This window comes from Oncorhynchus masou, chromosome 30 (assembly GCF_036934945.1).
Source record: "Oncorhynchus masou masou isolate Uvic2021 chromosome 30, UVic_Omas_1.1, whole genome shotgun sequence".
NCBI lineage: Eukaryota > Metazoa > Chordata > Actinopteri > Salmoniformes > Salmonidae > Oncorhynchus > Oncorhynchus masou.
The window spans coordinates 13,333,713-13,352,065 of record NC_088241.1 but is presented as its reverse complement, the minus strand read 5'-3'; the positions used below and the strand labels follow the sequence as shown (position 1 = coordinate 13,352,065).

At 42.8% G+C, this 18,353-nt stretch overlaps 1 protein-coding gene across 2 annotated transcripts; it reads right to left on the bottom strand.

The window, feature by feature from the left end:
• Positions 1 to 337: 337 nt before the first annotated feature.
• Positions 338 to 18,060, bottom strand: LOC135522086 (tRNA (guanine(10)-N2)-methyltransferase homolog). Of its 2 annotated transcripts, XM_064948012.1 has the most exons (13): positions 17,952 to 18,060; positions 17,683 to 17,748; positions 17,478 to 17,551; positions 17,242 to 17,323; positions 17,062 to 17,154; positions 16,766 to 16,900; positions 16,319 to 16,475; positions 16,121 to 16,201; positions 15,468 to 15,632; positions 15,193 to 15,274; positions 14,872 to 15,006; positions 7,359 to 7,479; positions 338 to 869 (listed from the first exon to the last, which is right to left on the bottom strand). In XM_064948012.1, the coding sequence occupies exons 1-13, from the start codon at positions 18,027 to 18,029 to the stop codon at positions 717 to 719; spliced, it is 1,422 nt and encodes a 473-aa protein (XP_064804084.1). In that variant the 5' UTR covers positions 18,030 to 18,060; the 3' UTR covers positions 338 to 716. The 2 variants fall into 2 exon arrangements, with proteins under 2 accessions (XP_064804084.1, XP_064804083.1); XM_064948011.1 differs by lacking the exons at positions 17,242 to 17,323; positions 17,478 to 17,551; positions 17,683 to 17,748; positions 17,952 to 18,060 and having other exon boundaries at positions 16,766 to 16,959; positions 17,062 to 17,144.
• Positions 18,061 to 18,353: the final 293 nt, after the last annotated feature.

Here is an 18,353-nt window from a genome sequence, read left to right as displayed (position 1 = left end):
TGGGACTTCAGAAACTGTTATTCTGAGTCTCTTTAAAATAAGGAACCGTTAGTTTCTTTACATGTCTGGATATAAAAGCTTGAGAAAAGACTTGTGAGGAACAAGTTTGTCCCTTGTCTCGTCTGGAATCTTGCAGGGATACTGTGAAACTGTTATCCAAATGCCCTCTGGTACATGGATACAGCTGCCTGAAAGTAAAGCCATTTAACAGTTCTCTGGACACTGAGGGCCCTCTTGAATCAAATCTGATAATGTGCTTGCTGGGATAAAACAAAACATAACACAGAAAGATATAGAAAATTGAGAGCCCTTAAATCTCCTGCCTCAAATAAATAAATACATTTTAAAATGGTGTTTATTCGTTCACAATTCACATTCATTATAACACAAAGGGCAATAAACATCAAATAATAAAAAACATATTTGAATAGAAAATTAGATTTAAAACAGGGAGCCCTATGTCCCCATGGAGTCCATTGTAAACCATAGGCAGGTATCAGCCCAATCCTAAATGGAGCCCTAGAACCTTCAGCTAATGCACTTGTGCAGATCTGTGAGGATTCGATTTGTATATGCAATATGTTGAAACTTCCATCTAGCCTATCAAACAGCAAGGTGGAGTTATTACCATATTGATTGCACCTTTCAAATCCTCTGCACAATTGCATACTGGCTTAGGGGTCCATTTGGAATTGGGCCATCCTGTGATCCTTACATCACTCCCCACCGTTGGCGGCCATCTTGTTGGTCTCCTCCTTTCCTGTCAATGTCCTCTTGCTGATGCCGCTGAAGTACTTTTCCCTGAAGGCGTTGTGGCCTTGGTACGGGCTAAAGTGAGGGTCTGATAGGTGGGCCAGCGCATCTGTCTCCTACAGAGAGAGAAAAGACAATTCAGCCCCATATACCAACGACAGAAAGTTCTTGGTACAATTATACCTCTTACAATTGTGAGAAAAGTGTGAGGGTTTGCCTTCACAAAGTGGAACCAATTCACCTACAACCTCGGTTCAGTAAACAAATGTAGCGTCATAAAAATGCCTTTGAACACAGGTGAAGGAAGAAAGAAACCAGATGATATCAGACCTCTGCCAGGTATCCCATTAAACTAACCAAACAACCACAGGATAAAATTCTCACCTTGTATTCCTCTCCTTGCCATCACAAGCTCAGTGTAACAATAATAAATGTTAGCAGAGTGTTATGTTCCTCATATTTTCCTGGTTGGAGCTTTAGCCAGGTTGTTAGGCTGTGTTTGGAAGGCCAGCAGGCAAGAAAGTGTCGGGGCGGACGGACAGTTGGATGGAGCGGGAGGAATGAGGACTAACGAGGTGCCGGTGATGCAGAGTGCTTGAAGAGATGACTCCCCAGCTGGCCTGCCATTCGTCAACGCCACCTCTCTCTGTTGGCCCTGGTTACCACTGCCAGGCAACCTGTCCTGGACCTAGAGATGGTTACCCTCAGTCGCCACCACATCCAAGAGCTTAAAGAGCAATCCCAGATATGAAGCGCCTAACACTTCCTAAGGTGCCATATAGCAGGGCTATTCAATAACCAGAGGGTCAAAGTTTTACAGGTTCTTTTCTACCTTGTAGTCCTTGATAGGCCTAGAGTTCACACACCTGTCCCAAATCTGAACCTTTCCCAACACGACCATACACCAAACCATTCAACACAGAATAGGAAAGCACAGCAACTAACTTCAAAGTGCTCCGTGGTAGGAGTTAAAAACACAACCATCACTTCTCAATGGAAGCAGTTCAATTCACACAAACTGACACTGCAAACTCTCACACACGCCCAGCGCTGCTGTCCCATGTCATAGAGACATTGAACCACTGGACACTTCCCACTGAGTATTTAATTACTCTATTACAGTCATAGCTCATTCTAATAATTATACTACTGTACTTTGTATTTAGTTACTCTATTTATACACACACAACATGTTTATTTAAATACTGGATTATTGACAGCTCACTAATATATTTACTGATGTACATATCATTCTTAGCACAGTGCCTTTGGAAAGTATTCAGACGCCTTGAATTTTTCCACGTTGTTACAACCTGGCTTCATTGTAAAGCCTTAATGGCAAAGCAAAAACAGGTTTTAAAAATGCAAATGTACAGAAATACCTTATACACATAAGTGTTCAGACCCTTTGCTATGAGACTCGAAATTAAGCTCAGGTGCATCCGGTTTCCATTGACCACCCTTGATGTTTCTACAACTTGATAAGAGTCCACCTGTGTTAACTTCAATTTATTGGACATGATTTGGAAAGGCACACATCTATATAAGGTCCCACAGTTGACAGTGCATGTCAGAGCAAAAACTAAGCCATGAGGTCGAAGGAATTGTCCGTAACAGGATTGTGACGAGGCACAGATCTGGGGAAGGGTACCAAAACATTTCTGCAGCATTGAAAGTCCCCAAAGAACACAGTGGCCTCCATCATTCTTAAATGGAAGAAGTTTGGAACCACCAAGACTCTTCCTCAAGCTGGCCGCATGGCCAAACTGAGCAATCAAGTGAGAAGGGCCATGTTCAGGGAGGTGACAAAGAACCCAATGGTTACTCTGACAGAGCTCTGAAGTTCCTCTGTGGAGATCGGGGAATATTCCAGAAGGACATCCATCTCTACAGCACTCCACCAATCAGGCATTTATGGTAGTGGCCAGATGGAAGACAATTCTCAGTAAAAGGCACATGACAGCCTGCTTGGAGTTTGCCAAAAGCCACCTAAAGGACTCTCAGACCATGAGAAACAAGATTCTCTGATCTGATGAAACCAAGATTTAACTCTTTGGCCTGAATGCCAAGCATCACATCTGGAGGAAACCTGGCACCATCTCTATGGTGAAGCATGGTGGTGGTGGCAGCATCATGCTGTGGGGATGTTTTTCAGCCGCAGGGACTGGGAAACAAGTCAGGATTGAGACACAGATGAACAGAGCAAAGTACAGACAGATCATTGCTGAAAACCTGCTCAGGGTCTCAGATTGGAGCGAAGGTTCACCTTCCAACAGGGCAACGACCCTAAGCACAAAGCCAAGACAATGCAGGAGTGGCTTCTGGAGAAGTCTCTGAATGTCCTCGAGTGGCCCAGCCAGACCCCGGACATAAACCTGATCAAAGGATCTGCAGAGAAGAATGGGAGAAACTCCCCAAATACAGGTGTGCCAAGCTTGTAGCATCATACGCAAGAAGACTCGAGGCTGTAATCGCTGCCAATGGCGCTTAAACAAACTACTGAGTAAAGGGTCTGAATACTTTTCTAAAATGTAATATTTCAGTTTTATTATTTTTATAAATGACCAAAAATCAGAGGATAGAAAACAAAGGAATAACAATATAAACTGAAATCCCTTTTTAAATATGTCCAGTTTCAGCCCCCCTCAGGTTCTCTGGCAGGCTATTCCAGAGGCTGGGGGCATAGTCTTCGTCATAAGCTTTGGGACAGTTAAAAGGCCAGCGCCAGAGGACCTGAGGGACACATAACTAAAAAGCATGTCTGACATGATTTTGGGTGCACAATCATTCATTGATTTAAGAACCAATAGAAGAATCTTAGCATTTATTTTAAAACTCACAGGCAGTCAGCGCAGAGACTTTAAAACTGGTGTAATGTGCGCTCTTCATCTGGTCTTGGGGAGTACCCGTGCTGCAGCATTCTGTATGTTTTGCAGTTGACCAATGGCTTTCTTAGGTAGACACGACAGAATAGCATTACAGTAGTCAAGCCTGCTGTAATAAAAGCATGGATGAGTCTCTGTATCAGCCTGATCAGCATGTAGCTACATTTGAATTATGTGTACTTGCTTGACATTGTACTGAATTGTAAGGAGCTGGTAACATAACCATTTCTCTGCACCCGCTATAACATCTGCTAAACTGTGTACGTGATCTCATTATGAACGGTAGCCTACATTCACCAGCTTTTGCAAATCCTTACCTCTGATTGGATAAATAGTCATTTCAGTTTGAGATTGAACTTTGGCCTAAGATCACATCACATCACAACATATGGAAAACGGGGAGACGGCCCAGTCAGGAAAGCCCGTCTTGATTTGATTCTTACCATTACAGCCTCTAAAGCAGAAGCCTTTGAAGACTGGGTTGAGCAGCATTGCTGGATACAGCCTGCCAGGAGGAGACTATGGTAATGTGATAAACAGTGGGGTCCCAAATCGACACCCTTGATTAAAAAAAACAATGACTGTATAAAATAAATAGTTCAAATACTCTACAAACTTGGATGCATTTGCAGTTACTTTAGGTTGTTTCAGATTATTTTGTGCAATAGTAAAAAATGTAGTGTGTAGTTTTAGAGGCTCAGTATTTGAATGATTTATTTTACAGTTATTATTGCTCATCTTTATCAAGGGTGTCAATAATTTGACGCCACTGTATACAGTGCCTTCAGAAAGTACTCACACCTTGACTTATTCCACATTGTTGTGTTACAGCCTGATTTGGCTGACCCATCATATGCACAATACCCCATAATAACAATGTTTTTTTTAGAAAATTTAGCAAATGTAATGAAAATGAAATACATAAATATCTAATTTGCATAAGTATTCACACCCCTGAGTCAATACTTTGTAGAAGCACCTTTGGCATGTTCTCCCATCTTAGCCAAGGAACTCTGTAGTTCGGTCAGAGTGGTCATCGGGTTCTTCATCACCTCCCTGACCAAGGTCCTTCTTGCCCGGTTGCTCAGTTTGGTCAGACGGCCAGCTCTAGGTAGAGTCTGGATAGTTCCATATTTATTCAATTTTCCAATGATGGAGACCACTGTGCTCTTGGAAACTTTCAACGCTCTAGAAATAGTTGTTTACTTCCTCAGGTATATAGATCTACGAACAGTTCCTTGGACTTTATGGTATAGTTTTTGCTCTGACATGCACCGTCAAATGTCACCTTATATAAAACAGGTGTTTCTTTCTAAATCATGGCCAAACAATTGAATTGGCCAGAGGTGAACTCCAATCAAGTTATAGTGACATCAAGGATGATCAAAGGGAATTGGATGCACCTGAGCTCAGTTTGGAGTGTCTTAGCAAAGGGGTGGACACCTACTCATTCAAGGGTTTTTCTTTATTTGTACTATTTTCTACATTGTAGAATAATAATAATAATAGTAAGCTAAAAAGTGTTAAACAAATCAAAATATATTTTATATTTGAGATTCTTCAAAGTAGCCACCCTTTGCCTTGACAGCTTTGCACAATTTTGCCACTCTCTCAACCAGCTTCACCTGGAATCCTTTTCCAACAGTCTTGAAGGTGTTACCACATATGCTGAGCACTTGTTGGCTGCTTTTCCTTCACTCGTCGGTCCACCTCATCCCAAACCATCTCGTTGAAGTTGGGTGATTGTGGAGGCAAGGTCATCTGATGCAGCTCTCCATCACTCTCTTTATTGGTCAAATAGCCCTTACACAGCCTGGAGGTGTGTTGGGTCATTGTCCTGTTGAAAAACAAATGATAGTGGGACTAAGCCCAAACCAGATGAGATGGTGTATCGCTGCAGAATGCTGTGGTAGCCATGCTGGTTCAGTGTGCCTTGAATTCTAAATAAATCACTGACAGTGCCACCAGCAAAGCACACCCAAACCATCACACCTCCATGCTTCACGGTGGGAACCACACTTGCAGAGATCATCCGTTCACCTACTCAGCATCTCACAAAGACACAGTGGTTGGAACCAAACATTTCTAATTTGGACTCACCAGACCAAGACAGATTTCCACCGGTCTAATGTCCATCGCTCATGTTTCTTGGCCCAAGCAAGTCTCTTCTTCTTATTGGTGTACTTTAGTAGTGGTTTCTTTGCAGCAATTCGACCATGAATGCCTGATTCACACAGTCTCTGAACAGTTGATGTTAAGATGTGTGTTACTTGAAACCAGTGAAGCATTTATTTGGGCTGCCATTTCTGAGGCTGGTAACTAATGAACTTATCCTCTGCAGCAGAGGTAATTCTGGGTCTTCCTTTCCTGTGGTGGTCCTCACCAGTTTCATCATAGAGCTTGATGGGTTTTGCAACTGCACTTGAAGAAACTTTAAAAGTTCTTCAAATGTTCCAGGTTGACTGACCTTCATGTCTTAAAGTAATGATGGACTCTCATTTCTCTTTGAGCTGTTCTTGCAATAATATGGACTTGGTCTTTTACCAAATAGGGCTATCTTCTGTATACCACCCCTACCATGTCACAACACAACTGATTGGCTCAAACGCATTAAGGAAAGAAATTCCACAAATTAACTTTTAACAAGGCACACCTGTTAATTGAAATGCATTCCAGGTGACTACCTCATGAAGCTGGTTGAGAGAATGCCAAGAGTGTGCAAAACTGTCATCAAGGTAAAAGGTGGCTACTTTGAAGAATCTCAAAAATAAAATACATTGATTTATTTAACACTTTTTTGGTTACTACATGATTCCATATGTGTTAATTCATAGTGTTGATGTCTTCACTATTGTTCTACAATGTAGAAAAATAAAGAAAAACTCTAGAATGAGTAGCTGTGTTCAAACGTTTGTCTGGGACTGTATGTAAATTAGATATTTCTGTAGACGATTGAGAGGGAAAAAATTGATTTAATCCATTTTGAATTCAGGCTGTAACACAACAAAATGTGGAATAAGTCGAGGGGTATGAATACTTTCTGAAGGAACTATTTATCTATATATAGTAGCATGCTATGAGATATATGCTCCAGGTTTGGGGCACTGAGTCAGAGACAGATGCCAGTGTGTGTGTGTGTGTATGCGGTGATTCAGACAGGGCTTGCCTTTATGGGAACAATTGTGTTTTGAAGTGAAGAGGTTGTCAAATCCAAAGATGGATTATTTTCCATAAAATGTGTGATTAAGTAATTTATGTGCTGTATATAAAAAAAGCCAATCATAGCCAGATGCTGAGGTTTATGGCAGACCTCGAGGGAAGCACCATCGACATCCCCTTTAACTGTGTTGTATTGCGCGTGTGTATGTTTAAAGAACACAGACCGACAACACTCATAGTACACATATGTGCATGCTTGTACATACAAACACGGCACAAACATATTCAGTGGCACACACGGATACTTTACTTTGTAGGTACATGCATGTAATTCATAGTAAGCACACCACAGCAACATGAAAACCTACAATTATATAGTGTTGCAATCATATTCACAAAGGGATCCATCTACCTTTTCGAAATGAGTGATGTTCCACTCAAACGCATACACCCGCTCGTAACAGCAGTCACACACAGGGTAGACAAGTACAAAAGCATATATACACACACACCAGACAGACGGACGGACACATACAGATTGAAGGACCGACAGACACCCACCTCTGGTTCCTTGATCTTCTCCATGGTGATGAGACGTCTGGAGGTGTGGCTGGAAAGGGTCTGTTCACAGTTACTGACGAGTCTGAGACAGGCATTCAGGGGCACCATCTCTTCACAGTACCTACAAACACACACACATTCTACTGGTGAATCATTATGGTTGAGGACATTCACAAACAGCTAGTCCTGTACTGTAAACATGAACTAATACATCTAAAGGATTGATGGGTCCAAATCATCCTTCAAACTACAATATCTGCATCTCACCATACACTCACCTGCAGAGTAGACCAGCCTTAGCCTCCATGTAATACCCTCAAAATGACACTACATCCAGGCCAAGTCAGCTCTCTCTCCATTAAACTCAACCCAGATCAACTCTCTCCTCACTCCCTCTCGCTCACTCTCTCTATCCTCTTTCCCAACTCTAGGCCTGTTCTCTCTCAGCTCCAGGCCTTTACTGACCATGTCATGATCTGACTGAAGTGGACAAAAGCCATGGTGAAAAAGGTGAACTAGATTAGATTTAAGATATCGGGAAAACGTATTCTTGTCAGGTGCGCTGTGTGTGTGTGTGTGTTCGCGCGCATGTCGGCAAAGCACCACAACTAAAGCTGTCCAGGGCAAGGTACTGTATTTATTAGGATCCCCATTAGCTAGGGTCAAAGCTGTAGCTACTCTTCATGGGGTCCATGAAACATGATATTAATAGACCATTACAGCTGAAGGACAGAACTACATAAAATGACATAATACATAACATTAAATTGACAGGTGCAGAACTACATCAATTAAAAATAAGGACTACACACTTTCATATTCTTTTGCCTTAGCAATCCATGCAACATATTAAAATGGCTCCACTTCAGTCATCCATTTTTATTGAGTTACTTACTGCTACAACTGCAGCTCCTCATCCTAACCTCTCAGAACCAGTTGTTCTGTAAACACTAGCGAGAATCTCACAAAATTAGGAACCACCTTTGTCCCTGGTTCTCCCGCTTGACGTCAATACTATTCATAATAACAATAATAATAATAATAATACGATTAATAGATGCTACTGAATACAAGTGCCTGTAGATTACAGGCCTCTAGTGTGTGTGTTTGTCAGCACCGTGACCAAAGCGAGGCGTTCATTCTACCTGCCAATCACATCTTATTACTGGGTAGCTGGTCCTTCCACATGGGCAGTTTCATTTAAAGGTGGGTGGGGCCTTTCAATACAGCTTTTTCCATCTTCTCAGACAAATACAGAGTTGAAACCTCTGTGCAGATGTTCCATAGGCAGGCAGATTGTGGGTCAGGTTAGAGGCTATTTAAGCCCTATAGGATGAGGTGCATTAGACTAGCCCACCTGCCTTTTATGGCATGGTATACTGTAGGCCAGATAGACATTGTCAAGGCATATTAATTCAATTGTTGTCAAGATGGGGAGAGGCCTGTCTTTGATAAGGATAAGCTCAGCATTCTTAACCACACAACTGACCAAACAAGTCCTACAGTCTAAAGTTTTACCTTGACTACTGCCTGGTAATGTGTTCAGGTGCTAAAAAGAAATACATAATAAATATACAGCTGCCCAGCAATGTTCCAATGTCAACAAAACGCATGTTGACCTTTCCTAGCTCAAACTAAAATGAGTCCTTAGGACATTCCGGGAAGGTCTGGAGGTTGTGTCAATGTCTCCTGGAGATCCTTAGGACACCCCCTGTTTGCTGAGGAGATTGGAAAAAATAAATAAATAAAAGTGACGCAGACAAACTGTCTATTCAATCAACTAACATACAGCGCTGACAGACATTCATATTTCACAAGGTATGCAAATAAAAGGTCTCGTCATAGTCCCTAAAGCCAAAAGGAATTCAAGACAACACAGTAATATACTGTATGTGTCCATGATAGCATGGAACTCCCTGACATCTCAAATCACTCAAGCAAGCAGAAAAGTAGCTTTTAAAAAAACTAATTAAAACAGCACATCACAGCCCAATGCCTCTGACCTACATTGCTTGTAGCATCTCCTTCCAGAGCACATCTGGTGTTTGGGTTAAAGATAAGATATGCCCTTGACATCAGGATATCAGGGCCTGCTCAAAGAAAGCAACTGGAAGCAAAGCCTCAGTAGAGTAAGGACGTACTGCTCCATATGATATGATAATCTGGTCAGCTTACTGATGTTAAATCACCAGAGCAAGGTTTTATTGAAGTGAATTCTTATTTTGTGTGTGACGAGTGGATGCTGCTGGGTGTGAGTGGTGCGGGAATGAAAATGCAAAACAAGTTTATGAGAACCAGAGGAAACTCCGTATCAAGGGGACTTTATTCATTTTATAAATAAGTACTAACACATTGCACTATACCTTAGTTAACCCTTTATGGGCGGTAGACTAACACATTGCACTATACCTTAGTTAACCCTTTATGGGCGGTAGACTAACACATTGCACTATACCTTAGTTAACCCTTTATGGGCGGTAGACTAACACATTGCACTATACCTTAGTTAACCCTTTATGGGTGGTAGACGCACACATTGCACTATACCTTAGTTAACCCTTTATGGGTGGTAGACTAACACATTGCACTATACCTTAGTTAACCCTTTATGGGCGGTAGACTAACACATTGCACTATACCTTAGTTAACCCTTTATGGGTGGTAGACGCACACATTGCACTATACCTTAGTTAACCCTTTATGGGTGGTAGACGAACACATTGCACTATACCTTAGTTAGCCCTTTATGGGCGGTAGACTAACACATTGCACTATACCTTAGTTAACCCTTTATGGGCGGTAGACGCACACATTGCACTATACCTTAGTTAACCCTTTATGGGTGGTAGACTAACACATTGCACTATACCTTAGTCTACCACCCATAAAGGGTTAACTAACACATTGCACTATACTTTCATTAACCCTTTATGGGCGGTAGACTAACACAATACCTTAGTTAACCCTTTATGGGTGCTAGAACGTAACACAGCAAATGTTTTGTTTAGTTCATTTCTATGCACTAGACAGGGCGAAGGAAGTAAGTGAAGCCCATCTGATCAGAATTATGACTCTGTTCAATTTATAGGACGGAGTGGAGTAACGAATCTCTAAAATGTCCACAATGCCTCGCTTTGGTCATTGCTGACACACACACACACACACACACACGAGAGGCCTGTATTTTATAGGCACATCTATTAATCACATTATTATTATTATTATGAATACTATTGACATCAAACGGCAGAACCAAGAACACAGGTGGTTTCTGATATTGTGAGATTCTCGCTAGTGTTTAGAGAATAGCTGCTTCTGAGAGATTAGGATCAGGAGCTGTAATTCTAACAGTAAGCAACTAACTAAATGGATGACTGCAGTGTAGCCATTATTATGAATACATGTAGATTACGAGAGAGTGTTTGTTTGCATACGTAGCACTTTCTCCTACCAGCACCACACTGGGCCATATTTTCACCTTACTGTTTGTCTCCTTGGTTGCTATGGCCACTGTGGAATACAGGCCTCTAATGTGTTGTGGTGTGTGCGCGCGCGTGCTTCAGGGAGCACCGCGACCAAAACGGGTGTTAATTCTACCTGCCAATCACCTCTTATTACTGGGTAGCTGGACCTTCCACATTGGCTGTTTCATTTAAAGATGGATGGGGCCTTTCAATTCAGTTTTTTCCATCCTCAGACAAATATAGAGTTGAAACCTCTGTGCAGATGCTAAGTAAGCAGCACAGGAGGCTGCTGAGGGGAGAACGGCTCATAATTATGCCTGGAACAGAGCGAATGGAATGGCATCAAATACATCAAATCAAAATGTGTTTGGCACATGTGCCGAATACAACAGGTATATAGACCTTACAGTGAAATGCTTACTTACAAACCCTTAACCAACAATGCAGTTTTTTTTAAATACCCCCCCAAAAAATAAGAAATAAATGGAGCAAATAACTAAAGAGCAGCAGTAAACTAACAATAGCGAGGTTATACACAGGGGTTACCAGCACAGAGTCAATATAACCGCGTGTTTGATACGATTCAAATAATTCCGCTCCAGCCATTACCACGTGCCACCAACCTCATGTGATATGAAGACTGGGGGGGGTCAAGTTAAAGACCATTTAAGCCCAATAGCCTTTATTTCCTGGTCAAGGCTCTAAGGAGCATGTTTGCGCCTAAGTTGAAAAATGTAGGAGCACACAAAGAAATTTAGGAGCACAATGAAATATATTTGATGTAACAAGCCGTTTTCTTTGTAGCAATAGTGCAAGGGTGACTGACGGGCATGAATCTGCACTCAGTGTATTCTCCATGCCACTCAGGGGCTGCCGCACAGTGAAGTGATCCTTGCCACAATTATCTTTATTTTTTTGTGCTATGGTGCTCCAAATAAAAAAATGTCAGGTCCACAGCAAAATATTTAGGCGCATATGCGATTAAAATGGTCGCACTGTAGAGCCCTGATGGTATACTGTAGGTCAGATAGACACCGGCATTAAGCACACGGATCTGTCTCTCAGTAAGGCAGCAGCAGGAGTGTTGTAGACAAAAGGAAGTCGATAACCCCTTAAACCAACCATGGGAGTTCAAACCCCATGAGCTTCCTGTTAGCTTTGCACTCTGCTTCATTAGCGCCGTCTGGCTTATGACTTTAACCCATAGAGAATGATAGACACATCTAGTGACCAAAAGGCCATCTTAGCATTGGCAGCGCCATTGAGGGCTTCAACCACACAACAGCCATTTTAAAGTAGTCAACTCGGTGAGGATTCCTATGGGTTGTAGCCTCAATGGCGCTGCTCATGCTGTCACAGACGCTATAATAGCACAGATATAGAGGACTCATCTTTATCTCTATGCTTTAGCCTCTGAGATAATGGGTCTGGTTCCTGCCAAGGCACTGCAGCAGAGAGGAAATGGCAACAGACCACACCGCGGCTGGAAAAGTCTTGAACTAGTTCAAATTTAAACAGAGAGAGAGAGAGCAAGAGCGAAAGAGCGCAAGAGAAAGACTAATGAGCTTGAGAAGCCACAGAGTTAATTGAAACACTGAAAGGCAGCTGAGGCACAGGGCAAGGCTGTGCTCCTCATGACGACGGCAGAAATGTTTTAATTGGCCGGCTTGGGGGACCTCATTGCCTAGGCTTGTGACCAGTGTTAGGGGACCTCGTATTGGCCTGCGTCTGGTCCGACCCCAGCCCAAAACAACACAACAGTAACACAACACAGCAAATTGTTTTTTCCTACAGCAGCTGCACTGCAACCCCCCTTTGTGACTCCAGTGTTTACAAACAAGCATGTTGCTCCACAGTCCTGTCCCCTTTGACCATTTAGTCACCCTGTTCTATCTCAAAGGTCCACCGCAGTAACAGTCATTGGTGAATGGCGACATCTAGTGGTGTAGTATATCGCGCTCTCTCAGGACAGACTTAGGACCACCTAAATCTAACCAGCTAAGACATCTACTATTAATGTTTCAACAGTGTTACTAACCAACTTTGTGCAATAACATTTTCTCTCAACTGAATTCCCACCTCTACCAAAAACCCACATGCCTTGTCTTATTAGCATCCCCTAAGTCTCTTGTTCATAACCTCTCTGGTTACACAGTGGCAGTGTGGCAGACTTTCCCTTTTCTCTCCATATATTTTCTTTCTCTAAGACCCGCCTTCTTCTTTACTCAGTAAATGTGGAGATGAGTGGAAGGGTCAGAGCAGGACCAACACAGGGGTATTTTTGTTCTGACCCAGTCCTGACATTCTGGAGGTCATGACTCCTGACAGATACTGTGAGGACCTCCAGCCCAACCCAGCCTGGGTGCAACCCGGCCTTTCTCCCTCCTTCCCGTCACCATAGCAGGGTGACAGAAACCCAATAACCCCCTGACAGCCTCCCAATCCCCAATGTGGAGCCCACAGATCAGGACCTGGAGACAGGCTGTGTTTGGTCGGTGTCAGCATGTCTGGCCTCATGGGTTTATTTTGGCACTCTGCACTGAATGAGACAGGGTCAGGAACTGCTAAGTAGTTACACACCCAGAGTGAGGAGAAGAGCAGAGCACAGGCACAGTCAGTCAGACTGAGGCACACAGTTGCACAGACTCTCTCTCGCTCTCTCAACCACCAGTGCTAAAGGCTGTAGCCCTCTCCTTTCTCCGTCTCAACCACCAGTGCTAAAGGCTGTAGCCCTCTCTCCTTTCTCCGTCTCAACCAGTCAGTGCTAAAGGCTGTAGCCCTCTCTCCTTTCTCCGTCTCAACCACCAGTGCTAAAGGCTGTAGCCCTCTCTCCTTTCTCCGTCTCAACCACCAGTGCTAAAGGCTGTAGCCCTCTCTCCTTTCTCCGTCTCAACCACCAGTGCTAAAGGCTGTAGCCCTCTCTCCTTTCTCCGTCTCAACCAGTCAGTGCTAAAGGCTGTAGCCCTCTCTCCTTTCTCCGTCTCAACCACCAGTGCTAAAGGCTGTAGCCCTCTCTCCTTTCTCCGTCTCAACCACCAGTGCTAAAGGCTGTAGCCCTCTCTCCTTTCTCCGTCTCAACCACCAGTGCTAAAGGCTGTAGCCCTCTCTCCTTTCTCCGTCTCAACCACCAGTGCTAAAGGCTGTAGCCCTCTCTCCTCTCTCCATCTCAGCCAGTCAGTGTGGGGAACTCCAGTGTGTGTGTCACAGACAGTCAGGGGGAACTGCTGGAGGTGAGCAGGAGGTGTAATTGAAACATCACAGGGCTGTGGTGTATGGTCTGGTTTCATCTTCCTGATACTCAGACCCTGCCCTGTAATCAGTGGCCAGGAGTCCCAGGGGCCTGTATCCTGTCTGTGGTCCGCAGTAAACCAGCTGTATGGAACAATACACCCAATATACCTCAGGACACCTGCACACTGACCAGAACACCACTAACCCCAGGCCTGGGACAGAGAATGAGATGTGCTGATGGGAATAAACTCCTGGTCCTGACAGAGATGCTTGTGATGCTTATGAGGGGAAAAGGTGCAGAGAGAAAAGCCCTCATCTAAACTAGAATGCTTGGTTAAGCAGATCTAGTACAGTAGCAACACTTCATCAGGGTGTAGGCTAAATCACCAGTGTGACTGTGGCCCTCTAGTGGTCTAACAGGGTAAAGGGGAAAGATAACAGCATGTATCAGCAGGAAAAACTGCTGACTGGTGAGGATGACCCTGTGTGCAATAAGGTCTTATCAAATGCTGTTTGTATCTATTCGACATCACGTCAGTTGATGACAGTGCTATTTGGTTTACACATTGAAGATGGAGACTGTGTAGACAATACATCTATGAGCTCAAACCCATGTAAACACCATGACGATACAGTAGATTCAACAACACCAGATGTGAATATCTGACCAATTCAGACTATAGAGCTTTAACAGGAAGTGCTGTATCCAGGGACCACAGATGGATATTAACCATGTACCTATATGTCGATAACTCTGGTGCAATACTGGTGTTGTTGTGAATGGTCCCTGACAAATAAACAAACACAACATTACTCACTCTGGCCTGTAGATTGGTAGCCAGTAGACTAGCCGCCCTCCGATGACCAGGTGTTGAGCTGAGAAGTTTAACAGGTCAGTGAATATGTCACTCAGGTGGTAGGCCATGGAAACCGGAACATGGCTGTCTCCAACGCTGGATGAAAGATAAATGCATCTTCACTATTTATACACTGATTTAACATAATCTGAGAGGACTTTATATCTCTCTAGTGTATCTATTGCTTGCTTGCAAGTTTTACAGGCTGTCTTTTTCAAAACTGAGCAAATATACAAGGCACTATAAACAACACTGAGACTCAAGAGGAAGATGAAGACGTACTAGTCTTCAGATGGCTTCACACTGTTTACACTGTCCTTCTGAGAGCCTGTTCTCCTGGTTGACTCCCGAATCCCATACGGGGCTGACAATTAAACAAACACACACAAAAATGAAATTTAAGAGATTTGAACAGATTTAAATCTGAACAAATCACAAAGAATGTGGACTTCAACAGAATAAGACGTTTTACTTGTGCATGGCCGTACAGGAGACATTACAGGATGGAGGACCCTACATGGGAAGAGAACACACAGAGCTCTAGGATAAGAACGTACGGTCAGTGATGATGGTATCAAAGAGCACTCCGTCCCTCCAGATAGGCTTGGAGGCGTCAGACACAAGGACGTCCACATACAGCTTCTCTGAGCCGTACTGACGCAGGTTGGCTCTGATGTTCTCATCTGGACCCCTCCACTTCTGGTTCTTACGACTCGCTTTTCCTGAAAAACAAACCAAAATACTATTATACAGCAATGCACTTGGTTGTAATTAGGGCCGGGAGGATAGCAGTATCGCGATAATCATTAGTTTTGTGGCAAGGAAACAAAACACGAAGCGGATTTAACCTCTCTAGGAAAACAGCTTGAATGTTGAAAACATTATGTCATCGAGATTCACATTTATTTATTTTCCAAGCTATAGCACACAATATTTTACACACAGCAGGTGTAAAAAGACCAGTAGAGTTTGATCTTTCTTATTTATTTTTTGCCATGGGAAAAAAATAGAGATACGTGATATGATTACAACTAGGACCGGGGGGATACCAGTATCAAGTGTTAGGCCTATAGGACAATGACGATAGAAAGAGCATAAACAACATAATGTTCATAATATAAATGGAGTAACACACTTGCCAAAGAACAAGATATTTAGCTCTGGGTTCCAAAATAAGAGAACGTAAACAAGGCCATTTCTAGGATATTACCTATCCCATGGATGGTGTTGTAATCAATATCCGTTCCACAGACATATGCACCAAAATGAGAGCATGCAACCAGGAGGCTACCTGAGAGAGAAAGAGAGAAAAAAATATCCAATAAGCACAGACTAGCCTTGGGTTCAGCTAAATGCAGTGCATTTCTGCAAGTGTCAGTTCAAAGACCAAAAGTAAGTTATCTCTTACCAGTCCCAACGAAGGGGTCGTAGACCAGGTCGTGAGCCTTGACCCTGGCGTGGTTGGCCATGATAAAAGACAACCCAGCATCCATACTGGTGTTACCTATGAAGTGCCTGTTCTTCACACTGTGAGAGCGAATCAACTCACGCTGGCCATCTGCAATCTAAGGAACATACAGTTGATAAGACAAGATCAAATATAGGCTTACCTTTATCATTAAATGAAACAGTGCTTCTCTGGTACCTGGCTTATACACGGGGGACTTGGGAAGACTCATAAGGACATAGGCATCATAATAAGTTTCACAAGAGGGAATACTTCAGGCAGACCAAAATGTGATTGGCAACCAAAGAAGGTTAACAACCACTGTGGTAAATAACGTTCATGAGTTATAGTAATTACTCATTTGTATACTGACACAGAAATGAAGGAGCACACAGCACACTGACTCACCCATCTCCCAAAGTAGATGTAGAGGGGCTCGTCTGGGATGTTGTTAGGGTCAGTTCCATAGTCCTCCAACAGACAGAAGATGTGTTTAGGGTTCCGTAGATTGACCCTTCCCTCGAAGGAGAGATATTCCATTGCCTTGGGGAGGAAGACCACAGGGTAACTTGTCCAGGTGCATACTGCTTATCAGTGCCTGCCTTTAACACAATAGGGCAGTAAAAAAGGTAGAGTAAGTTGACTTTTCTGGGATCAATCTTAAATACAAATTACTGGGAGCAAGTCAAGTGTATCATACTCACATCTATCTTCTTAATTCTATCTTCGAACTCTAGAGTCTTGTTGAAAGTGTAGACATTGATTTTGTATGTTGAGTCTTTCTGTAGGAAGGGTGACTGTTGGGAGCAGTAAAGTTACACACATTAGATACTCCACATGATTAGTTTGCCCTCTATATAGATGTAATGTAATTTCTCACAAACCATGTTCTCTGTTGGATATTTCAAAAGTGAGTTCCTGAGTTCACTGTGCGTTCTGCCATGACCCCACAGCTCAAATGCAGACCTAGGTGATAAACAAATAACCACAAAAAGGTCATTACAATTGACTGTGACATTCAAGTTGAGAATCATCTCAGAAGAGAAGGGCTGATGAGCAATGCTGCAGTACCCCTCTAGCTCTTTTCATTGCAAATCCATTGTTGATTTGTCTCACTTACTTTGCACAAACAGTTCTGGCCATGATGCTGTTGACATCTTCCTCTGACAAGCCATTCAGGAGCCAGAATGGAGACTGGGGAGAAGAATTACAGAAGATTTTAGGATTTGAGAAGCCTATGCATGGACAGCTGATAGTGGTCAACTCCTCCCTTCATTGGTAAAGCTATCAGGCTAATAATACATATAGACACTAACGTATTTTACCTTTTCTTTGAAGTTTTCACCTGGATCAAACGGTTTGCCCCTGAGGGACAGCAGCGACCTAATCTCCTGTAATGTTACGATGGACAATAAATAAAATCAGAACATTTCTGAAGAATTCAAACATGACAGCTTGTAGATAGTAACGTTACTATCGTATCAAGCTAATGTATGGGAGAAATTCTGTAATGAGACACCAACATCTTTAGAGATAGAAATAAATAACACAACATTTACAGTTTGACTGAGAGGTACGACATTTATATGCATACCGGTAGCCTGAAGTCAACATTGTCGTGGGCCAGATGTATCAAATATTGCAGGCATATTCTGCTACAGTGGATCGCCATGTTCGAGTTCTTACGCAAAATACACCCGGCTTAAAACTGCGTTCCCGCGAATAGTGGTTCCTGTCTGTTTCAAAATAAATACCACTTTACCAGCAATGATTGTGCAATGGATGCATGTATTTTGTCAAAGCAAAATTTAAATGTGCATGTTTTTGTTTTGTCATTAATGTCTAAATCATTGTGTGCTTATTATTCTGTATAGCTGCCACATAACTGCTTCATAAATGAGGGTGCATCATTTTACTGTAGAGGGAGCTAATCCACCATCTAAACATATCCGAGGGGTAACCGCTTTACTTCAGAACACCGCTCACTGACAGGGCA

Coding starts and splice junctions, on each gene's coding strand:
- LOC135522086 (XM_064948012.1), bottom strand. CDS start 18,029: ATGGCGATCCACTGTAGCAGAATATGCCTGCAATATTTGATACATCTG. Junction 17,552..17,682: donor GTGAAAACTTCAAAGAAAAG/GTAAAATACGTT, acceptor TCTTCTCCCCAG/TCTCCATTCTGGCTCCTGAA. Junction 15,275..15,467: donor TGATACCATCATCACTGACC/GTACGTTCTTAT, acceptor TTTAATTGTCAG/CCCCGTATGGGATTCGGGAG.